At 43.0% G+C, this 23,641-nt stretch overlaps 1 protein-coding gene across 2 annotated transcripts in view; it reads right to left on the bottom strand.

Annotated features, from left to right (window-relative positions):
• GRID1 (glutamate ionotropic receptor delta type subunit 1) overlaps window positions 1–23,641 on the bottom strand; it is a 729,341-nt gene that overhangs the window by 5,682 nt on the left and 700,018 nt on the right. For both annotated transcript variants that reach the window (XM_077124708.1, XM_077124709.1), the window contains 2 exons: window positions 15,220–15,386; window positions 2,591–2,831 (listed from right to left, as the gene is read on the bottom strand). In XM_077124708.1, the coding sequence (XP_076980823.1) occupies window positions 2,591–2,831; window positions 15,220–15,386 (408 nt within the window). The remainder of the gene's footprint in view (window positions 1–2,590; window positions 2,832–15,219; window positions 15,387–23,641) is intronic.

Raw genomic sequence — 23,641 nt, 5'->3', positions numbered from 1 at the left:
TTGCAAATGCTGCTCCACAAAACATGGGCACCAGTAACACAAAGTAGTTCTGGACTAAATGCTGTCATTTTTTTTCAAAGGTTGTAAAGATCTGCTTTTTAAAGATGTGCTCGATAGACTTTAAAAACCTGTCTCTCTGAGCCATTTCCTGGTTCCCATCCCCTACCCAATGAGGTTCAAACCCCTTAGCTGGGAATAAGAGGTTCAATTATGTACCCTGAGAAATAACAAAACAAAGCGTTCTTAATTTTCATCAGTTCCAGAACCCACTTATATAGGATCTCTTGAAGATGTTATTTTTAGTTGAGGTGTAGCGGACCAACTGAAGCTGGGCCGGCCTTAATCCTATCACTGGAGGCTTTTTGAAGACAAAGCCATGTGGGGGAGCAGAAGCTGAAGGTCAACAGAACCCAGAAGAGAAACAAGATTACCATGCATTGTCATAGAAAAGCCAGTCCCAGAACATCACAGTCTTCTGGGAGAAAGCATCACCTTGCTGACATCTCAATTTGCACTTTTAGCTGCAAAACCATGAGCCTATAAATTCCCATTGTTTAAATCAATTCATCTATGGGATTTGTTTCAACAGCTGGGATACTACACACACACATACACATCATCACATGCCCTGGGCATTTGAGGTTTGTTTGGTCTATCACTAAACTAGGGGCCAGGACGGGATGTAATGGAAAGGGACATGGACTCCTAATCCAGAAGAAAAACGAACTCTCCCTGGAGCCAGCACTCAGCAGCCTGAATCTGTGTCCCCTGGGCTTCTACCCTACCCCTACTAGTCCATGACTATGCCTCCACGGCAGAGCAATGCTTGCCTACCTGGAGATGCCCCCCTGTTCCCCTTATTCAGTGATAACTGCATAGAGGAAAATAGGCTACAGGTTTAGAGAAAAAAAAACAACAAAGAAACAGGGACATGGACAATGGACGTGATGAGGGTCAGTTAGGGTGTATTTCAGGTCCTTCTGTGCATGGCACCAGGGCCAGCATGTCCTGGCTATCTACAGATGCGTTTTTGCATATGGACCATGGTGATAAGAAGATGGGGAGGTACCTTCTCTGGCACGGACAGAGGGGCTGACATGAGTGAGCAGACTGGCCAGAAGAATTCACTGTCCCTACATTTCTTCATACAAAATTTTCCAGTAGCAAAAGAAGCTTCGGATGTACCCGCTAACCCTTTTTTCAGGTGGGCTTCTGCAAATCTCTTCCTTTCTTCCCTCCTATGGTCCAGGAGTGATAGGAGAACTGCTGAGGCTGTGGGAGACCTAGGATTTACATGTTCTTACATAAAATTATACAGTAAGCAAATTCTCACCTGCCATGCCAGAGACCTGGGTTCAATTCCCAGAGCCTACCCATGCCAAAAAAAAAACAAAAAACAAAAAATAATTGTACAGTAGGCAGAAAAGGAAAACAGAAGGCCTTAGAACATTTCAGATATGCTAAGTCAAGCAGCACCCTGCTCCCATTGCAAAGCAATTGTGTTGACAGAGTGCTCACTTCTTGGTACGAATGGATACTTTATCAGGGGTCTTTGGGGTTGATCCCCACCCTCTACCATGAACTTGATTGTATTCAATGCACACAGGAGTGGCAGGCCATACCAGGCTACAGAGATGGCAGCCAAGGCAATGTTCCCTTTTAGGAACCTTAGAGTTATCTTTGGATTTGATACTAGTTGCTTTATGGCTCCTTGTTTGAGATTTCCATCAGTTTGCACCAACAGAAACTCTGAGTGGAGAGGCAATTCTTGGAATATTTGAGGTGTACGGGGCAAGCAGGGACAGCTGCACGATGGAGTAGCGGGGCTGGTGCTACAGATATCTATCTGTACGTTTCTGCTGACAGCATGTCATTGCCAGATGACATACATTCCTTGCCAGGTCCCTTAGAGGAACTGTCTCTAGGGACCTTGGCAAAGGTTGTGTTTCAAAAAGAAAAGAAAGAACACCTATTGAGAAGGAGGTGTTAAGGGGCAGAAGCAGCTTGTAAGAAGGAAAGTGGGCCCAGAACCTGGAATTTGGAGAAAGCTACAATGATTTCTACCCTGGGTGGCCCTAGAGGGATGACAGGTAAGACCCTGCAAGGGAGGAGGGAGAGAAGGAGGATGGGATGATGGGGAGGGAGCCAGGGATCTCCCTTCCCCCCATGTGCTGGGGGAGCAGCCAACTATGAAAAGCCAAAGAGAACCAGGAGGAGTGTGGTCTCCTCTCTTACCCTACAGCTAGTCTCTCCAGGTCAGGGTGGAGGCATATGGCGGGGCAGGGTGGGTAGGGGCCCTCTGGTGCTGCCCACGCTGTACCTGCTCTATAGATAAATACAGGACTTTAATGGCCAGGGCTGGTGCTGCGGCATTTTGTTCAAGCATGAAAACGTCACCTTATGTTTGTTCTCTTGCTTTAAAAACAAAATGAAACACAACCACCAACCCCCAATATAAAGCATGGCTTCTGTCTCTGCACAACATGGCTATGGCATATACTGACTGTAAAAGAACTCCCCACAGAATGACCCCATGAGACTCTCCTGTGTCTGGGCTGCTGGAGGGATCTGTGGGACCCATATCACAGACCTCTTTGGGGGTCTCCTGATGGCACTGGTTGCTGTTCCACCACAACTCCAGGGCGGCCACCAGGCAGGCAAGGAGGAGGCCGATGGCCAGGATGCAGAAGACCCCAGCAAAGCTGTGCAGTTTGAGGGATTTGCCGTCAGCCTGGGCGCTGGCGTGGCTGGCAAGGTCACAGCGGCCCGTGTGTGGCCACCACTTCTGCTTGAGCACATCCAGGTCCCCAGTGTCCTGCAGCTCCAGAATCCTGCAAGACACAATCCAGGTCAACCACAGCCACTGCCTCATCTGCTGATGGGTGGGTGGTAGTGGGTGCCGGCCCCTTCACAAGAGCATGCCCCAACACAGAAAATTTTGAACCATCATAGCAGCTCTCTGACTTCCAGCTTCTCCCTATCCAGTTCATTCTCCTCCTTGCAGGCACAGTGTTCTCCCAAGATCACAAATTGAGTTGTGTCACTTATCTCTCCAAAACCTCTATGTCCTCTCCCACTCTGGCCCATTGCCATGGCCAAGATCCAAAATTGACAGCAAAGTACCTAAGGCCCTTCACATGGATTCTGGGCCAAGCCTGGTAGCTCATATGTTTATCTCAGCCACCAAGTCCCTACTTGCACAGCCCCATTCCAAGTCTTGGGAATGCTTCTGCATCCTGGGCAATTAACAGGCAGGGGCCCATTCTAACCTTAACTCAGCCATTTTGGTCTAGCCCTGAAGCAAACTTGAGGATTGTGTAGGTAGGATGCCTTTGCTTACCAAAAACAACCCTTTCTTTCCAACTTATATAACTCTGTTGACTTATATTGCTATAATCAAAGTCCCTCTCACTAGGATTCAGCAAAACATCTATTCATGCATTCGATGTGCAGAGCCCCAGCACTGTGACAAGAATTATGCCCAACACTGGTGGGCTGACCTTATAGAGATGTATGCACAGACATTAAAGCAACATGTAAAGATAGAAGCTGTGATAAGAGATCTAGTGCAGGTGACCAGAGGACCATCCTTTGGAGCCCTTTGCTGGCTGGGAGAAACAAAGAGCAGGCTTTGAAAGTGCCAGGCCTCTGCTCCGTGTCTGTGGACAAGACCTTTGCCCTCTCAAAACCTTGGCTTCCTCCTCATTAGGCCATGGGCTGATGATCCCTTTGAGATGGGTTGATGATCTCTTTGAGATGGGTAGATCTATCAGGAAACACATTCTTTGACAGGCTTTATGTTTGCTGCATCCAAGCAAGTCTGAATAGATTGACTGAATAATGAAATCAATCTAGATGAGATTAGTGAAGATTGCACAAGGGCATCTCTGTTAAGATGCCCAGGATACAGATCAGAACCCAGCTAACGAGAGACCACGGCATGACTGGCACATGCATCTGGGTGGTTGTGGGTCAGGCACAGGTGCATTAATGGCAGGGCAGCTCTGGTGTTGCACTGCCTTGCATGGCACAAGACATGTCAGGGATGTGGCCTGGCTGGGTGGCCACTGACCAGTGGTGACCACCTCCACCGCGGCTGTTAACCAGGCCTCTACTGGCATGGCTGGCTGATACACACAGAGTCGAAGTTGTGGTAAGCAGCATAGACTCTGCAACAAACCCAGATTTACCCTTACAGGAGTCATGGGGCCTCAAGCCAATTATGAAAAAATCTCAGCTTTAGATGTCTCATGATGAAAATCTGAGAGTACAATAAATACACCTACTTCACAGGATTATCGTGAAAAAATGAAAAGAGAGAATACAGGCAGCTCATTCAGCTCAAGATCTGGCAAGGGATAAGAGCTCAATTAAAGCTGGTTAATGGGTACACATTTGGTCAACTCCAATGACTGTATTGACCAGGTAAAGGCAGCCATGTCTGGCCAGTACTAGCCAGAGAGCTACCTCTTATTGAGGGACTGTCCTCTTATGTTGCTTTAATCATTGGCAAAGCCTGAAAAATAGGTCTTATTATTATAACTATTTTATGTATTGAAACCCTGATGGGTTGGTCATGGTTGCAATTAGGAGGTGGCAAAGCTGCTCTTCAAAGCTGGGTCATTCCGACCCAGGGGATGATGCTCTTTCCAGAATGCCTGGCTGCTAAGTGCAAGCAGCCTCGTTCTCAGAGGTGAGGCTCTGTCCTTGGGGACAGCAAGCCACTGGCTAAAGCGGGGCTGTGGGGTCAGAATGCAGAGGCCTCCACTCACTCACTGTGCAGCATCAGGGAAGCTGCTGAATTATGCTTATACTTCTTGCTCCTTATAAGCAGATGTATTTTTATGTCCAGTATCATTCCAGAAAGGATTTAAGGTAAATGCAGAATAATTTTTTTCAATGAACACAAAAGGAAATTTAAATATGGAAGCAACAGAAGAATGATGTAACAAATTACAGGCACAGAAGAACGCCTGGAATGAGGCTGACCCAATGCACACCATAATACTCTATACTCCTGCCTATGAGTAAGCCGAGGAGATAACGGCCAATTCTTGAAGCCAATTGTTCTATTTTCCAGACAGATGTAATTGTAGATGCTCTCCCTTAGTCAATAGTTGTGGAGCTGGCTATACAGTAAGTGCTCAAAAATGGCTATTAAGTTGCTAACCATTCATTGAATGCCCACTTATGGTTATGCTAACCGCTTATTGAACACCTCGGTCTGCAAACTTGTTCCAGTACTTAACTCCACCACACACACAAACACATACAAACACACACACACACACACACACACACACACACACACACACACACAATAGCAGATAAATCTGTCCTTTGCCAAAGTAAGGGAGTGTCCATATTCAAGAAAATACCTTAGTTCCCAGGATGAAGAGAAAGGAGGTTATTGAAGTTCCAGATAAACCTGGGGTCTGCTATTTCACCTGGGAATGCTTTTGTGCCCATGCAAGTGGCATTGCTTCCTAGATGCCCGCTCACTCCTCTGTGGTACGACCTAGTTGTGAACAGCCCACAGCCCTGTAAGCACCTTAAAACGGAGCCTTTGAAGACACACTGGCAGCAGGGGGTGGCAACCTTAGGTCGAAGTGTCCCCCCCTAAAGTAGACACCTGTGTGCTGGGAAGATGGATGCTCCGGGTCCAGGAGGGACTGTGCCATGGAGGCAGATGGCAATACTATGGGAAGAGGGCAGTTCCCGGAGACAGTGGTTTACAGTCCAGAACAGGGCTTCTGCTTGAACAGTCTTTTGCTGAGATCACACCATAGTGCATTACTCCTTATTGGAATGACAAGGACCGCAAGTTGGCCACTGATGTTCAGGGTGACCACCGAGGAGTAGGAGAACAGCCTGTGTGGTGCCTGCACTGGGAGAAATTTTGAATGTATGGCTGTTCAAGGCAAGTTGGCCTCTCTGGGACCCCACATCCCCCTCTCCGGTTCTAATCTTCCCTTGCCAGAACTATGTGCTCCTGTGCATACCAACTTGGGGTACGTTAGCTGTCTTGGTGCTGCTGCCGCTTTGGCCCCACCAGCAACCTCATCATCTGTCTGAGAGAGATGCTCACAAGTGGATGGGTTGTAGAATCGCCTACAGCCTTTCCTCTCTGTAAACCAACGAGGGTAAACCTCAAACATCAATGCCTTTTAAATCCTGGGGAGAAGCCATTCTTTCTACATGCCTTTAATCTGAGCGATTAATAAATCACTCCTCCTCCTTCTCTCTGACCATCGCTCTCTGCTCCAGAGAGCAAAGGGAGGCGCGGAATGTGGAGTTCACTAAATTGTAGAGCGAATCCAAAAGCCTCCTTTAACTTAATTGGTTTTATCCCTTTCCCCAGTTTGGCAAAGAAGTCCTGGAAAAGACAGGTCACAGTCCCTCTTACTGGACTTTTCCCTGACGGGGTTTTGGTTCAGGGGCTCACGTTCAGAACAGCCGCATCTGGACATATAAGAGAAGGATCCCCATACATGCTGCTGGAAATCCAACAGCAATATAAGCACATCTCAGGGTCAGGAGATAGACATGATTTTGCTGAGTGACCTCTCTGAGCTTTGGGATGTTAAATGAACGCTCTCTAAGGACTCCAAATAAATGATCCACAGTGCTGATATTCACATGTTAATCAGGCAGCTGGGGGCTCCCCCTAAGCCTGGCCACTATGAAATCTGTTGGGTTGGATACTTCTGCCACATATTGGATTTTTTTCCTTTTTTTTTCCTTATTAGAGAAATTGTGGGCTTATAGAACAATTATGCATAAAATACAGGATCCCCATACACCACTCTACCCCCAACCCCTGCACTGGTGTGGAACATTTATTCCAATTAATGACAGTATATTATTACAGTTGTACTATTAATTCAAGTCCATAGTTTAACTTAGGGTTCATTGTGTAGCATAGTTGCATGGATTTTTAAAAATTATTCTGCTACCACATATAGCAATCTAACATTTCCCCCTTAATCACATTCAGATACATATTTCAGCGCTGTTAACTGCATTCACAGCATAATGCTACCAACGTCACCATACATTACCAACACGTTTCCATCATTCCAAACAGGAACCCTGTATATTTGAAGTCTTAACTTCCCATTCCCTATCCCTACCCCATCCCTTGGTTAACATATATTCTAAATTCTGACTCTGAGTTTGCTTATTTTTATTGTTTCAAATCAGTGAGATCATACAATATCTGTCCTTTTCTGTCTGCCTTATTTCACTCAACATAATGTCTTCAAGGTTCATCCGTGTTGTTATGATGAGGACTTCATTCCTTTTTCCAGCCGAATTGTATGGATAAACCACATTTTACTCATCTATTCTTCAGGTGATGGACACTTGGGTTCCTTCTGTTGGCAATTATGAATAATGCTGTTATGAATGCCAGAATGAAAATATTTGTTTTAGTCCTTGCTTCCAATTCTCTTGGGTATGTTCCTGGTAGTAGGATTGCTGGGTCATATGGTATTTCTATACTTAGCTTTCTGAGGAATCACCCAAGTGTCTGCCATAGTGGCTCCATCATTTTACATTACCAGCAGCAATGAATGAGTGTTCTTTCTTCTCTGTATCTCCTCGAAAACTTTTTATTTTCTGGTTTTTAACAGCAGCCATTCTAATGGGTATGAAACGATATCTCATTGTGGTTTTGATTTGCATTTCCCTGATGACTAATGATGTTGAGCATCTTTTCCTGTGCTTTCTGGCCATTTGTATATCTTCTTTGGAGAGAAATCTGTTCAAGTTTTTTACCCATTATTAAATTGGGTTGTTTGTCTTTTTGTTGTTAAGTTGAAGGATTTATTTATACTGGATAGTAATCCTTTATCAGATATGTGGTTCCCGAATATTTTGTCCCATTGTGTAGGCTGTTGTTTCACTTGCATAACTTCCTCTGGGATACAAAAGATTTTCATTTTGAGGAGGTCCCATTTCTCTATTCTTTTGTTGCTTGTGTTTTCAGTGTAACGTCATAGGAAAAAACATTTCCTAACACAAAGTCCTGAAGATACTTCCCTACATTTTCAGACAGGAATTGAACAGTTCTAGTTCTTACATGAAGGTCTTTGATCCATTTTGAATTGACTTTTGTGTATGGTGTGAAGAAGGGGTCTTCTTTTTTTTCTGTACTGTTGGTCCAGCTTTCCCAGCACCATTTGTTGAGGAGACAACTCTTTCTCAATGGAGAAGTCTTTGCCAACTTGTCAAGAACCAGTTGCCCCAAATGTGAAGGTTTATTTCTGAGCTCAAGTCTGTTTCACTTTTCTATATGTCTGTCCTTATACCAGAATCAGGCTGTTTTTCTTACTGTGGATTTCAGATCAGGAAGGGAGTCTTCCAATCTCATTATCCTTTTTCAAGATGGTGTTAGCTATTTGGGGTCCCTTACCCTTCATATAAATTTGATGATTGACTTTTCTATTTCTGCAAAGAAGGCTGTTGGAAATCTGATTGAGATTTTGTGCTGGTTTGAATCTGTTGTGTACCCCAGAAAAACCATGTCCTTTAATCCTCACTCAATATTACTGGGTGGGAGCTTTTTGATTATCCATGGAGATGTGACCCACCCAATTGTGGTGGTAACTTTTGATTAGATGGTTTCCATGGGGATGGGTCTCCACCCATTCAAGGTGGGGTTTGTTTACTAGAGCCCTTTAAGAGGGAACGATTTTGGAAAAAGTTAGAGCCCACATAGCTAGAGACCTTTGGAGATGAAGAGGGAAAATGCCCATGGGGGGCCTTCATGAAACAAGAGGCCTGGAGAAAAAGCTAGCAGATGTCACCATGCTTCCCACATGCCTTTCCAGTTGAGAGAGAAACCTTGAACACCATCAGCCTTCTTGAACCAAAGCATCTTTCCCTGGATACCTTAGATTGAACATTTCTATAGTCTTGCTTTAATTTGGACATTTTCACAGCCTTAGAACAAGTAAACTTGCAACTTAATAAATCCCCCTTTTTAAAAGCCATTCTATTTCTGGTATATCATATTCTGGCACTTGCAGAATTGCACTGATTCTATAAATTGCTTTGGGTAGCATTGACATCTTAATGATATTTAGTCTTCCAATCCATAAACACAGAATGTCCTTCCATTTATTTAGGTTTTCTTTAATTTATTTTAGCAATATTTTCTAGTTTCCTTTGTATGTCCTTTGCATCCTTTATTAGATTTATTCCTAGCTGTTTGATTCTTTTAGTTGCTATTGTAAATAGAATTTTTTTCTGGATTTCTTCTTTCAATTGTTCGTTGCTTGTGTATAGAAACACTACTGATTTTTTAACGTTGATCTTGTACTCTGCCACTTTGCTGAATTCATTTATTAGCTCTAAGAGCTCTGTTATGGATTTTCCTGTATTTAGGATCATATCATCTGAAAATAGGGAAAATTTTATTTTTCACTTTGTGATTGGGATGCCTTTTATTTCTCTCTCTTCCCTAACAGCTATGGCAAGAACTTCCAGTACAATGCTGAATAACAGTGGTGACAGAGGGCATCCTTGTTTTGTTTCTGATCTCAGAGGAATGTTTTCAGTCTTTCACCACTAAGGATGATGTTAGCTATGGGTTTTTCATATATGCCTTATATCATGTTGAGGAAGATTCCTTCTATTCCTACTGTTCTAAGTGTTTTATCAAGAAAAGATGTTTGATTTTTGTCAAATGTCTTTTCTGCATCAATTCTGATGATCATGTTTTTTTCCCCTTCATTCCATCAATGTGGTGCATTACATTAATTGGTATTCTTATGTTGTAACAGCCTTACATACCAGGGATAAATCTCACTAATCATTGTGCTGTTGGGTCTGGTTTGCTAATTTTTTGTTGAAAGTTTTGCCTTTAGAGTCATAAGAGATATTTGTCTTTTTTTTTCTTTTGCTATAGTGTCTTTATCTGGATTTGATATGAGGATGATGTTGGCATCATAGAATAAGTTAGGGAGTGATCCCCCTCTTCAATAATCTGGAAGAGTTTGAGAAGAATTGGAGTTAAGTTTTCTCGGCATGTTTGGTAGAATTCACCTGTGAAGCCATCTGGTCCTGGGTTTCTATTTGTTCAAAGGTTTTCTATTACTGAATCAAACTCTTCAGTAGTAATAGGTTCATTGAGATCTTCTACTTCTTTTTGACTCAGTGTAGGTAGTTTGTGTGTTTCTAATTCCATTTCATCTAGGTTATCTGACTTATTGGCATATAGTTGTTCATAGTATCCTCCTATAGTTCTTTTGTATTTCAACAGGGTCAGTAGTAATGTTCTCCTTTTTATTTCTAATTTTCATTACCTGTATCTTCTCTCTTGTTTCCTTTGTCAGTCCAGCTAAAGGTTTGTCAATTTTATTAATCTTTTCAAATAACTAATTTTTTGTTTTTTTGATTCTCTATTTTTTTTCTCTATTTCATTTATCTCCAGTCCAATCTTTGTTATTTTCTCCCTACTGATCATTTTGAGTTCCGTTTGTTCTTCTTTTTCTAGTTCTTCCAGGTTTGAGGTTAAGTCATGGATTTGAAGTTTTTCTCCTTTTTAAATGTAAGCATTTAAGAGCTTTAAATTTCCCTCTCAGCACTTCCTTTACTGCATCTCATAAGTTTTGGTATGCTGTATTTTCATTTTCATTCATCTCAAAATATTTCCTAATTTCAAATCTGATTTCCTCTTTAACCCATTGGGTATCTAAGAGTACGTTGTTTAGTTTCGATATATTTGTAAATTTTTCATTTTTCCTTGTTATTAATTTCTAATTTCAATCATTGTGGTTGTAGAATATACACTGTATGATTTCAATATTTTTTAATTTATTGGGACCAACACATGGTTATCCTGGAGAATGATCCATGTGCACTAGATCAGAATTTATATTCTATTTTTGCTGGGTATATATATATATATATATATATATATATATATATATATGTCATATATATATGTCAGTTAGGTTAGTGCATCATTCAAGTCCTGTACTTCCTTATTGATTTTCTGATTGGATGTTCTATCATTATTGAGAGTGGTATATTAAAGCCCCCTACTATTAATGTAATCCCCTCAAATCCATCAGTATTTGCTTCACATATTTTGGGGCTCTGCTATTAAGGGCACACATATTTATAATTGTTATATCTTCCTGTTGAACTGTCTGCTTTATCAGTATATTATGCCCATCTTTGTCTCTCATAACTGTTTCTCACTTAAAGTCTATTTTATCCTATATTAGTATAGTCATCCCAGGTCTCTTTCGCTTACTGCTTGCATGGTGTATATTCTTTCCATCCTTCTACCCTCAACCTACTTGTAGTTTTTTACTTTACAGTGAATCTCTTGCAGGAGACATATAGTTGGGTCATGCTTTTATGTCCATTATGACAATCTCTGCCTTTTGACTGGAGAGATTAATCCCTTTACATTTAAAGTCACTACTGATAATATGAGACTTTTTTTTGCCATTTTACTATTTAGCCTTTGTAAATCTTATGCCATTTTTGCCCCTCACTTATGTTATTACCTACTTTTATATTTATTTGCTTTTTTGTGTTGTACCATATTGAGTGCCTTCTCATCTCTATTTGGATATATTTTTCATCTATTTTCCTTGTGGTTACCATAGCATTAAAATTTAACATCCTAAATATATAACGATTCTATATGGTTTGATATCAACTTAATTTCAATAGCATGCATGTGTACTTTCCCGATACCTCTTTGTCCCCCCCACCACCATTTTTGTACTTATTGCCACTTCTATAAAGATGTGCTGTGTACTTGGTCAAGGAACTGCAGAGCCCCTGCACAATGGGAACCTGGAGTTGCTATACTAATATTGGATAAAGTAGACTTTAAGTGAAAATCTATACGTGGACCTATATCCAAAACATAGATTTATTATCACTTTTATGCATTTGCATTTTAGCACCTGCAGGAAGTAAAAAGCAGAATTACATACCAAACAATACAATACAATAATACTAGCATTTTAAATTACCCAAATGGCAATCTTCACTATAGGTCTCTATTTCTTTATGATGTTTCGTCTAGTGTCCTTTCTTTTCGGTCTGAAGACCTTCCTTTAGCATTGCTTGTAGGGAAAGTCTAGCGGTAATAAACTCCCTTAGCTTTTGTTTATCTGAGTATGTCTTAATCTTTCCCTCATTTTTGAAAGAGAGTTGTACCAGATATAAAATTTTTGGCTGGTAGTTGTTCTCTTTCAGCACTTTAAGTATTACAACCCACTGCCTTCTTGTCTCAATGGTTTCTGATGAGAAATCAGTACTCAATCTAATTGGGACCCTCTGGTACATAACATGTTGCTTTTCTCTTTCAGCTTTCAGAACTCTCTCCTTGGCCTTTGCATTTGATAATGTGATCAATATATAATGGAGTGTAGTTTTCTTCATATTTATGCCATTTGATGTTCTCTTGCTTCTTGGATGTGCATATTCCCATATTTTGCTAACTTTGGGAAGTTCTCTATCATTATTTCTCTGCCTATTCTTTCTGCCTCTTTCTCTCTTTCTTCTCCTTCTGGGACTCCCCTAATGTGTATATCGGTGTACTAGGTGGTATCTCAGAGGTGTCTTAGGTTATTTTTGCTTGAAATACTTCTTTTTTTTTCTTTCTGATCCTCAGCTTGACTCATTTCAAGTGTCTTGTCTTCAAGTTCAGTGATTCTTTCGTCTGCTATTACCACTGTACTCTTGCAACCCTCCTGGGCCATTCTCGTTTCAGTTACTGTGGTCTTCAACTCTAGTGGTTCTGTTTGGTTTCTTTTAAAAATGTCTATCTCTTTACTTAGACACTCATATTGCTAATTCTCTGTTTTCCTGATATCCTTCGGTTCTGTCTCTGTATTTTCCTTCATATGAAAAGGAACATTTGCAATATCACTTATTTAAAAGCTTTGTTCAGTATGCCTATATTCCCACTGAACATCATTTTTTGTTGGTGTTTTCTGGATTTTTATCCTCTTCCTTTGGATGGGCCATCATTCCCTGTGTCTTTGTCTTGTCCTCTTTTGTTGCACAGCATACATTTTACTATTTTTAAATTACGGGATTTATTCCCTGACATGTCTGTTTCTTGGTTTTGTAAAACAGTTGGTGATAAGGCAGAGATTTTCTTGAGCTTCAGCTTTCCTATCAGGAAGATCTTCCTATGGCAAATGGAGTGTGCAGTGTTTCCCTATCTTTCTGGATAGACTCCCTTTGTCTTGTCCTGGAATTTTGCTTGTCAATTGTTTCGGAATTGTCTTGTTTACCAAAGTTGGGCTATTCCTTCTGTTTTCTTCTCCTGAGTGTTAGACATTGGCAGGCCTTTGTCCTAGACTGCCTGCCTCTGTAGTTTGTTGTTGTTGTTGTTTCTGTTGTTTCTGCATGGGCAGGCACCGGGAATCAAACCCAGGTCTCTGGCTGGGCAGGTGACAAAATTCTGCCTGCTGAGCCACCGTGGCCTGCCCTGCCTGAATAGTTTTCATACTCCTTTTGTTGTCTCAAACTTTTTTTTGCCTGTAGGGAAAATGCTGGGAGGAGCAGGACCTATGGGAGGAATTTTCCAAGTTAATCTTTCCCAGCCAAAACAGGGCCAGGGAACCACGAAGTGGGCTCAGCCTGACTCCAGACTGCTCTGAGGAGAGGATCAAGAAGGGAACCAAGAGCTTCTCTGACAGCTCCACACAGCTGAGCTTTCCTGGCCTGCCCAGCAAAATAGCCTTTCAGCTACCTGTCTCCCACAGCCCAGAGGAAGACCTGCATCTTTAAATCTCCACTGCCTCCACCCCTGTCAGTGGCAGGCTGGACCAATGGCTGCTGCCATCTATGCCTTTGGTGGGATGAAAAGACAGATGATGAAACAATAGATGCCCACAGAGCATTCAAATTCACTAAATAAAGCCATGATTGGCAGGCCATATCCAAACCCCTGTTTGGGGAAGAATAATTTTACGTCCCTTGCTGTCACCAGCAAGCTTGTCAGGGATTGGACCCTATGGCACCGGATGCCAAGAGTGAGGGATGGGTGCTGGCAGCTGCCACATGGAGAGAGCAATTCACTGTTCTTTGTCATTAGCTACCTGCCTCTTCTTCCCACTCTTTCCTGTATGCTCTACAGTGTTTTTCTGGCCTCCAGAGTTTCAAAATAGTTGTTTCAGACAGTACCTGCCTATTTAATGGTTGTTTAGGTGGAAGAACTGAGTCCTGGAGCTCCGTACTCCACCATCTACCCCAAAACCTCCCCAACATGTTAGGTTTTGATGGAACAGTGCAAAATCAGTTTTCCCGGCTCCCTCACTGGACCCTGGAGTCTCACACCTTCACCTCCCTCCCCACCCCTCCCCACAGATACCACCTCACAGACCTGTGGAAGTGGAATCCTCAGGTCTTAGACATTCTTGGGGAGCCAGAAACCTCTGTTGGCAGGCAGGCTACTGGGAAAATGCTTTTGAGATTACCTATGTTCCTTGCTTCCAACCTTGCTGGCTAAGGCCAGCGCATCTGCCAATGTCCAGTGTACAGGAGGCAGGTGATGAGTGACAGTGGAGAGCCAAGTCCTTCCCTGTCCTAGCACAGGTCATCTCCACTACCCAGGAAGCTCCAGTCCCAACAGTCAACACCCACCAGACTACTTGCAAATGAATGCAGAAGCATCCTGCTTCTCTGACCCCACTTTCTTTCAAGTTTCCACACTGACTATTCCCTCTTTGCAGATTCGTTTAACTTTAGAACAAATTAGTAGGCCCTTGCCAGAGCCTATTAATTATTTCTTGAATTTTAAGTTATTGGAGATATCTGGCTAGCTCCTACACATCTTTCAGGACTCAGGGTCACCTTCTCTTGGAAGTCTTGCCTTGTTTTCCCATGGTGGCCAGATGCCTTCCTCTGTCCACTTCCTCTCTCCCCACCCCAAGCACACCACAAAAGTCCTTGCTTTATTACTTCCTTCTCTGTGATGCAACTGCTTAATCACACCATTGTTTCCACCTTCATTTGTTGCTTTTGAAGAAGGGGATCACATACCCTACACCCTCTGTTTTTACTCCAGCACTTCACACTTCGCACAGGGCTTACTGGGGGGGTTGAGGGAGGGTGAGTTGGTACCTGGCAGGTACTTGGGAAAACTGAATGAACAAATGGGATAGTGTTGACTCCCATCTCTTAAGAACAGGTTATTCTCCAACCCATGGCCCAAGACAGGCTGGCAGTACCTACCTCTGGGAGAAGAGGTCCCTGTAGGGGCTGCCATGCTGCAGGGCGACACCATAGCCCTTACTACTGACGCTGTTGCCGATGACAGTCACCGAGCAGTCGTCATCAGTCAGGGCAGCATACTCCACCACGGCCACATCCCACAGGAAGGCGTAGTTTCCCTTCTTTGCCTGGAAGACCGAAGTTGCCATGAGATTGGGTAAGCCCAGCCCACTGTATTGGCATCAAATAATAGGGCATCTTGATGGCATTTGAGTGATCCACCCTAAATAGTGTTCCTGGCCCCCAGCCAGCCATGGCAAAATTCTCCTCTCATGTTGTGACCTAGGAACAATTTCACTGGCTGATGCCATTTTGGGTTAGACATAGAAGGATGCGACTCTGTTTCTAGTTGGCTCATCTTGCTAGGGAGAGGTGGGAAAGAAGAGATGGAGGTTGCCTCTAAGACGGGCCTCCTGGTCCCAGCAGCCTGGACCTATTTCTCAGATTAACCAACTCACCCTCTGACAGAGGGGGAAGTCCGACCTAGGCTTGAGAGAGTTAGTAGGGAAGGGAGAGAGAGGATCTTCCTTGGAATACAGGGGGAGAGGAAGAGAGCACTGTGATACATTTTATCCACTTAATACTTCCACTTAGAACTTGTCTGAGCCCTGTTTAGAATGAATGTGGGAAAGTGAGGTCCTAGCATCAGTGTCCCCAAGGGGCTGTGACTTCATAACATGTGCACATCTATAGCCTACTAGTATAAGGAAGAACCCATGAAAGGTAGGGTCCTGATTTTTATGGGTGCCAGGCCAGTTTCTGCCACTTGTCTTTCAGTACTCACACATGTGGGCACACACACACACACCACGTAGATACACACACACCATACACACAAAGCCATACACGCACACACACTAGAGGAGCAGATCTCTGCACCCATTTTTCACATCAGTGCAGTGACTTGAATTATTCCATTGGGAATTTGCTTGTGGTTACAGCTGTGTCATTCCCATACAGCAGGCACTTGATTTTATCCTGAGCCACAATTCCAATGTCCTTTGGACTCGGCACTCAGAGAGAAGGTTGTCCATTTTTCTTTGTGGAAGGAGATGAAAATTAGACAATGTCAGTTGGCTGACTTTAAACAAAATATAACATTCTTACTGCTGCAAAGTGCCTAGTTTTAATTCTAGAGTGAGCATACTATGTGTCCATGACCCAAGATGGCTCATGGTCTCATTGGAAGTTCTCTAGCACAAAGATTTGTGGACAAATGGTGGCTGCACCAGCTGAAAGAGGCTCCTCTAAGCCATTCACAGAATTTGCCCAAGGAACACCTTATAAGAAATGATACACACCTGTGTTACCCATTGACTATCACCTCAGGGAGCAATCCAAATATTAAATCAAAGCCACATTGCTTGGCCAATCCAATTTCAGAAGTCCTAAAGGACGCTGGCTCTAAAGGACGCTGGCTCTGGTTGCAAAATTACACACATCTCTTTCCCTCCACGTGGGAAGATAACAGTCTTTGAAAGTTTTTTCCTGCTGGCAAACAAGTTTTCTCATGAAAAGACATTAATTTTCAACGTCTTAGCAACATAGTTACTCAGCAAAATGTTGCCTTCTGACCTAATATTTGCCTTCAGTCATACTTTGGAGCATTTTACATCCATGCTTGCGATCTAGCATGACAATTCGGCAGTGCTATTCGTGTGATTTCAAAAGGGCATGTCATGTTGAAGGAAGAACTAAGATCAGGTTCATTTCTCCCTTTCAAGTGATGTTTCAAGAAACCAGAAAAAAAAACACAGTTAACTCAGATCAAGTAGAAACTGACTCTGTCGAAATTTGGCCTTGCGACTCTAATAGGGCACTGGGATTCCTTCAAGCCATAAGCTCTCAGGGCTTCAGTTTGCACTCATGTCAGGTGAGCACAGCTGCATGAAGGCAGGTAACCTGTCGAAGGGATGCTGGTGGTTTCCTCCTTCTCAAATCCCCTGAGCTTCTGAATAGGAAGGCACACAGGCAGTTAAGAAGATAGGGGGGAAGTAGAAGTTCTCCTCCATCTCCTGGGTGACCTCAGGCTTTCAATGCCCTCATTAGTGGGTGGGAGATAACTTTATGGTTGTGCTTCTCATGCATGTCTGAGGAAGCATGTGGTTGGATCTTTAACCCGCCCTCTATTGTTGTAGCAGAGAAGATCTGGAATAACTGATTGCCACATCTTGGGATGTAGCCCAAATTGGAAGCTTGAGCTGGAACAGGACTAGGCATATTCTGTCTTGGCCTTGGATGAGCTAATGTCCAAGCAAATGCATCTGACTCTACCCTTATGTGATACTCTCCTTTCCCAATATCCCTTCCTCACTTCTCAGCATCCCAGGGCTTCCAAGGTCCTCTTCCCTCTCTCTTTCAAAGTAAACTACAGCACCAAAACCTCCCCTGGGATTCACAAGTCCATCAGTTTCCAGGAAAACCTTCTTGAGCTTTGGATACCTTCTCTATCCTTCAGGTCGCAGGCCCTGTTTGACAGAGATGCCTCCCTAGGTCTTACCAGGCTCTCAGGAATTCTCTGAAGACAGTTTTGGGAAGTCAAAATACCCCCACCCAGCATGGCTAGATCATCTTTATGTAGAGCCCTGATTGCTCCCTGTTTTAGTTTTCCAGGGCTGCTATGATTGGTTAGGTTAAACAGTAGGAATTTATTGGCTCACAATTTGGAGGCTAGATGTCCAAAGACAAGGTGTCAGTGGTCTATGCCTTCTCCACAGTCTGTAGTGTTCTGGGGGCCACTTGCTGGCAGTCAGTCTCTGCCTTCATCACATGGTCTGTCTCTGTCTCCTCCATTGGTTACCACTTTCATGCCCAAATTTTCTTTGACTATAAGGACTCCAGTTATATGAATTAAGGCCCCCTCCTGACATTATTTGGCTTCATCTTGATAGGATCTTCAAATACCCTATTTGCAAATGAGTTTATACCTGCAGGATAGGGAGTTAGGAATTGAATAGGTCTTTGTGGGGGCATGATTCAATTGAACATACCCCAATTGCCCAATGAACCCCACTCCTTCCCCAAATTCTATGATGTACCTCTTCTTGCAGGATCAAAATCAGTTTTCCATGTAGTCTTTAGTAAGTATGAACCCAGACTTCTGTGATGCCTAGCCAGAGACCTGGCTTCCCCATTGGTGTGGACACCAATAACCAGCATGTGCCTCCAGGACAGCCAAGAATCTCCTCTCTCCCTTCTCCAGGAGAGCCAAGAATGTCCTGTCTCTTCCCTTCCTCTCTCCCTTCACAAGCACCCCTCCCTTCCTTGAATATCCATTCCCCTAACCTCATTATGATCACTCTACATCTCAGTTCAGCTCCTCCTCTATGGGCCCAACCAATTATTTATTTGCTAATTCCTTAGGACAGCATTTCTGTCCCTCCACTTTCCCCATTTTCCATGCCCTCAACTCCATTTGGAGAAACTTCACATTGAGATATTTATCATTTCCTATTTATATTAATTGCTCCTTTCTGTTAAGGGATTTTTGTCACTCTCTTGGGAAGACAGCGCACAGGCTGGAATCAAGCAGTCTTCTCCCTTTTCCATCTTGTACAATTGGCCGGTGCCCACAGGGGGTAAGAGTGAACCCAGCCCCCTTCCTGCAGGGGCACTGGAGTCCCTCAGCCAAGTGCACAACACATCTTTAGAGTTCGCTATTTTTGCCACTTCCTGTTCATACCCACTCACTCTTCCTGCTGTCTCCCAATCCTGTCCTTTCCCCACTTCCCAGGTGGCAATTACCTGACAGCAAGCACACTAAGAAGAGAGGCTTTTACAAATAGAATGTTGGCATTTATTTCATCACGCTTAAAAGATAAAAGTGATGCCACAAATTGTGTTCTGCTATTAAGACAAAACAAAAAAATACTGTATTCCACTCTTTGGTGGGTGAAATTACCTTTAAGTGGCCAGGTCACTGATAATAACATGTGAATTCTGACTTTTCAATCATGCATTTACCATGTTTCAATGACTTTGGATGGCTGCTAGAGATTTAAGGCCCATTGATACAGCCTCTCCTAAGCCCAAGGCTTTGTGCCATACCTGAGACAAGTGCAGAAACACAACTCTCAGTTCCTAGTGACCCCAAAGAGCCCATTAGGACTAGGTTTAGGAATCTGGGATTCCAGCCCAGTTTTCCCCACAGGAGCTATTAGAAGCATTTGCAGAGCATCTAAGAAAATAGAGGTTTGGAAGTTAATATTGCCTAGAAATATAATTTTGCTGTTTCCACTGTGTTTTTTAAAATTGTTAGTAGCCAGTGCTTATGAAGTTGTGGCAAAATGGGCATGTTCATTCATGGCTATGGGCATCAGAGAATGATTCAACCCTTTGGAAAGTAATGCAACAATATATCACTTGAGCATGCAAAGGTGCTCCTGTCCTCCACCCTCAAAAACTGGGAATTTAGCCTAAGAAGTAATTCAAATGCATATGAAAGTTATGGAAAATATTTAAATATTTTCAAATCCCAAGGCAGCTATGAAGGAAAAATGGAAACCATTTCAATAGGCAATATTGCAAAAATAATTTAATAAATGATGGTTAATCAATGTGACAGGGATTTATATAACAGGTAGTGATTCAAAAGACTATTTAGAAATGCAGAAGATGTATCATGGAAGTAGCAGAAAACAATATGATGAGGTCATGATTGTTGCATTCTATCCGAAATGCAATACGCTAAAAGGCAGTCAAGATTGTTAGGTAATAGGGTGGGATGCGTGATGTGCTTCAGACAATGTGACAAAATGATTTCGTGAATCTTTGTTGCACAGCCAAGCGATCATACACAAACAGCAGGTAGACAGACCAACCCTGGCTGGTCTTTCAGCAAACATCTTAGCACAAGGGGATCCAAGCCTGTCCCTGACACCACCACTATCTGCTCCACCTGCATGCCAGAGTTCTGCATGCAGGAAGAGGTTAAGGCCATGAGAGCACTGGGCCCAGCCTGAATGCAGCCTCCCTAGCATCTGAGGGAAGATACTGGGACTCTATTGCTAGAGGAATGTTGAGCACCATAAACAAAGCCACAAGCGAGCTGGGATATCGGACGGCTTGTCCTGCATTGCTCCACACTGGTAATAAAATGAAATTGCTTTGCCTTTCATTTCATGCACAATCTTGCCATTCCAAGAACTCACTTGGAGGGCAAACTTTCAGAGCTATCACGTGTTTGACAAGAACTTCAGTATATTCTTCTATTCCATCCTAACTGCTGTTGGAAAGGGGCAAGCAACCACGCTGCTTCCAGAAAAAAAAAAGCTGGTGTTACAAATGTCAAACACAGATGCCGATGGAGAAAGTGCTGAAGGGAGTTAGGGGGCTGTAGGCACCACAAGCACAGCAGGTACGGGACATCAAACAGGTGCCAGGGACCACAGAAACCTGATTTCGTGTTCATCCCTGGAATAATTCTGAAAGAGAGGACATGAATTCCCTTTTGCAGATAAAGAAGCTGAGGCTCAGAAAAGTAAAGTGACTTGTCCCAGTCAAGCTTAGATAGTGAAAGACAGAGCCAGATCATTCTGAGGTTGATGTGCCTCCAAAGAAGCCTCTGCTCTCCCCTCTGCCCTGCTTGGACCTGTGAAGGGGGTTCTGGGGAAGTGCTTCAGTGACCTTGCCCTTAGAATATTCCCAGGGGATGTTGCTGGTGGCATAACACACCTGAATTGCAAAGCCTGCCCTTCTCCTATTTGGAAAACAAGGCAGTTTACTGAACTTCTGAAACATTGGGAGAGGAAGGACACAGGGCCTTCTTGGTCTCTGGTTGGAGATGTTAGAGTATCTGGGCTCCTTGAAAACATGTGCATGCAAACGCATCATCCACACTGTACAACTCAGTGCCTCTCTTTGCATTCTCCCTTCACCACAACAGGGCAGACCTTGACTTTGCCAAACATCCTAAGTCTCAGCTCCTATAGTCATGTCAATAAGATGGCCACCAACAGCCTGCACCTGACTGGAGTAGCACCTAAATCACACGCTATGCCAAATCACAAGATGCAACAGTGAAGACCAGGCCATCTGTAGAAAAACTGATACTTGTATAGTCTGCTAATGGAATCACAGGCTGACATGATATATTAAGGATATATATAGATTTAATCCTGGACAACATTCTATGAGGTATGGACCATTTGACATCCAGTGAAACCTAGGTCCGGAGGATGTTCAGCAATTTACCTAAGGCTCGCACAGCCAGAAAGCAGTAGAGCTGGGATTTGAATCCATATAGTAAGATGCCTGAATCCAGGCTGGCTCACAGCCCAAAACTGCCTCTTAGATATCACAGACATTTTCCTTAGCCAATCAAGGTGCTTTTAAAATATTGTGTTAGAGGTAACATGATATTCTATCATCTGATGTTATCAGTTACCTGGAGGATTCTCAATTGTTGAGCATTTAGTTTGTTTCTAATTTCTTACTATTCTAAGCAGTGCTGACCTGAAAATCTTTGTACAAATATCTTTTTAGAAGTAGAATGATTCCTTAGGATAAATCTCCAGAGATGGAACTGCTGCAAATACCTCTTTTAAGAGCATTTGACTCTCCCCACCAAGTTACCAGAACATCATAGACTTTGAAGAGAAAGCATGAGCTTGTCTATGCCTTGATTTTTGGACTGTTGACATCCAAAACCTTGACACAATAAAATTCGTGTGGCTAAGAAAACCCATTTTGCAGTATTTGTCATAGCAACCCAGGTGAACTAAGACAGCCATGGCATGGAGGGAAGGAAATCATGGTCAAGAGATTTATGTTATTGAAAATGAACTTTAAAGGTAAGTCACACCAAATAGCTCCTTCCTGAAAAGTAATCTATTTTGTGCTTTCCCAAGCATTCTCTTATTAGAAAGTTCAGGATAAATGTCTACAGTACAAATGGGGTCCTTTTTCCAACCAAGGAAATGAAAGACCACAGAATCAACTACTGGCAGAACTTGAACTGCTCCTGAGGTCTGCTTGGGTTCAAACGACCATCTTCTCTGCTACAAAGCTCAAAATCCAAAGTCCCAGGAGAACCACACAAAGCCCCGAGCAGCTGGCTCTGTTCTCAAGCTATTTCTTTTCTTCTGCCGCCAGAAACCTGGCACACTATTGGCTAATGACAAGAGGAATAGTGGTTGTGTTCCTTTGGGGGCCTCTGATGCTCTGGGGAAAAACAGTATTATGTAGTGAGCCAAGTATTCTCCTAGTAGGAGAGAGTTTCTTACAGTTCTGAGGAATAAAAAGCTGGTTTGGTAAAAATGAGAAAAATATTCTCATGTGGCGGAATCCAGAACTCCATTTGGGAAGTCTGAGATTGTGCTCCATCAACAAAACCAGGGGGCATAAAGAACCTTCTCAGCATGGTAAGGAGACATATTGATCTTCAAAAATTTCAAAATGATGCCAAAAGAAAGAGTAAATTGGTTTACCTATACACAAAAGAGAAAACAAAGGGAAAAGAACATGGAATGAAACATGGAGTGTTTCACATGGAGTGAAACAATATGGGAATACACAAACTCAAGAAGCCCAGAGAGTAGACATTCATGTGGGCAAACCTCTTTAAAGAAGCACAAGGGGAGGGCTGCACAGATGCTCCTGCATGCACATGCTCAAACCACGCACCCATATATGCACACATTCAGGGAAAGATGTGAGCTCTTTGAACATTTGTGTCCTGCTCACTGTCTAGAATAGGGTCTGGCATGCAGGTGGCACTTGATAAATATGTGTAAGATGACTGAAGAGCTAAAAGGGTGAATACTGGAATCTAGAGACTCTGGGGCCTCCAATCAAAGAATGCTAGGTGGATAAGTTCTGTTTGTCCCTCCTAATCCACTCCCCACCCTCCTCCATACTGCTTTCTTCTCCAGACGCTGATCTTCAACAATAACATCAAAGGGCACCCTTGGCCTCTGGCTAAGTTCACATTCTAAAATTCAAGAATAAGTCAATTGCTAACAAAAATGTTAATAAAATAACAACCATAATGATATGTACCATAAGTCAATTACTAATAAAAACATTAACAAAATAACAATCATAATGATGTACCATGTGCAAAACCAGTCATTCTCAAATGTGCATATGCATCAGAATCACCTGGAGGACTTACCAATACCGATTTCCTACCAACTCCACCCCATCCCAGCTTCTGATTTAATAGACTTTACATTTCCAACAGGTTCCCAGATGATGCTGGCGCTGCTGGGCCAAGGACCACCCTTTAAGAACCACTGTGGTAACGTATACTCTGCAAAGTATTGTGCTAATTCCTTTGCATCATCTCGAATCATCACAATAATTCTAGGAAATCCCAGTAATATTATTCCCATTTTTTTCAGATGAGCGAAGCTTCCTTAGGAGTTAGGTACCTTGCTCAAGA

Source organism: Tamandua tetradactyla, chromosome 13 (assembly GCF_023851605.1).
Source record: "Tamandua tetradactyla isolate mTamTet1 chromosome 13, mTamTet1.pri, whole genome shotgun sequence".
Lineage (NCBI taxonomy): Eukaryota > Metazoa > Chordata > Mammalia > Pilosa > Myrmecophagidae > Tamandua > Tamandua tetradactyla.
The sequence above is the reverse complement of the archived record's forward strand: the minus strand, read 5'-3'. Positions and strand labels throughout refer to the sequence as shown.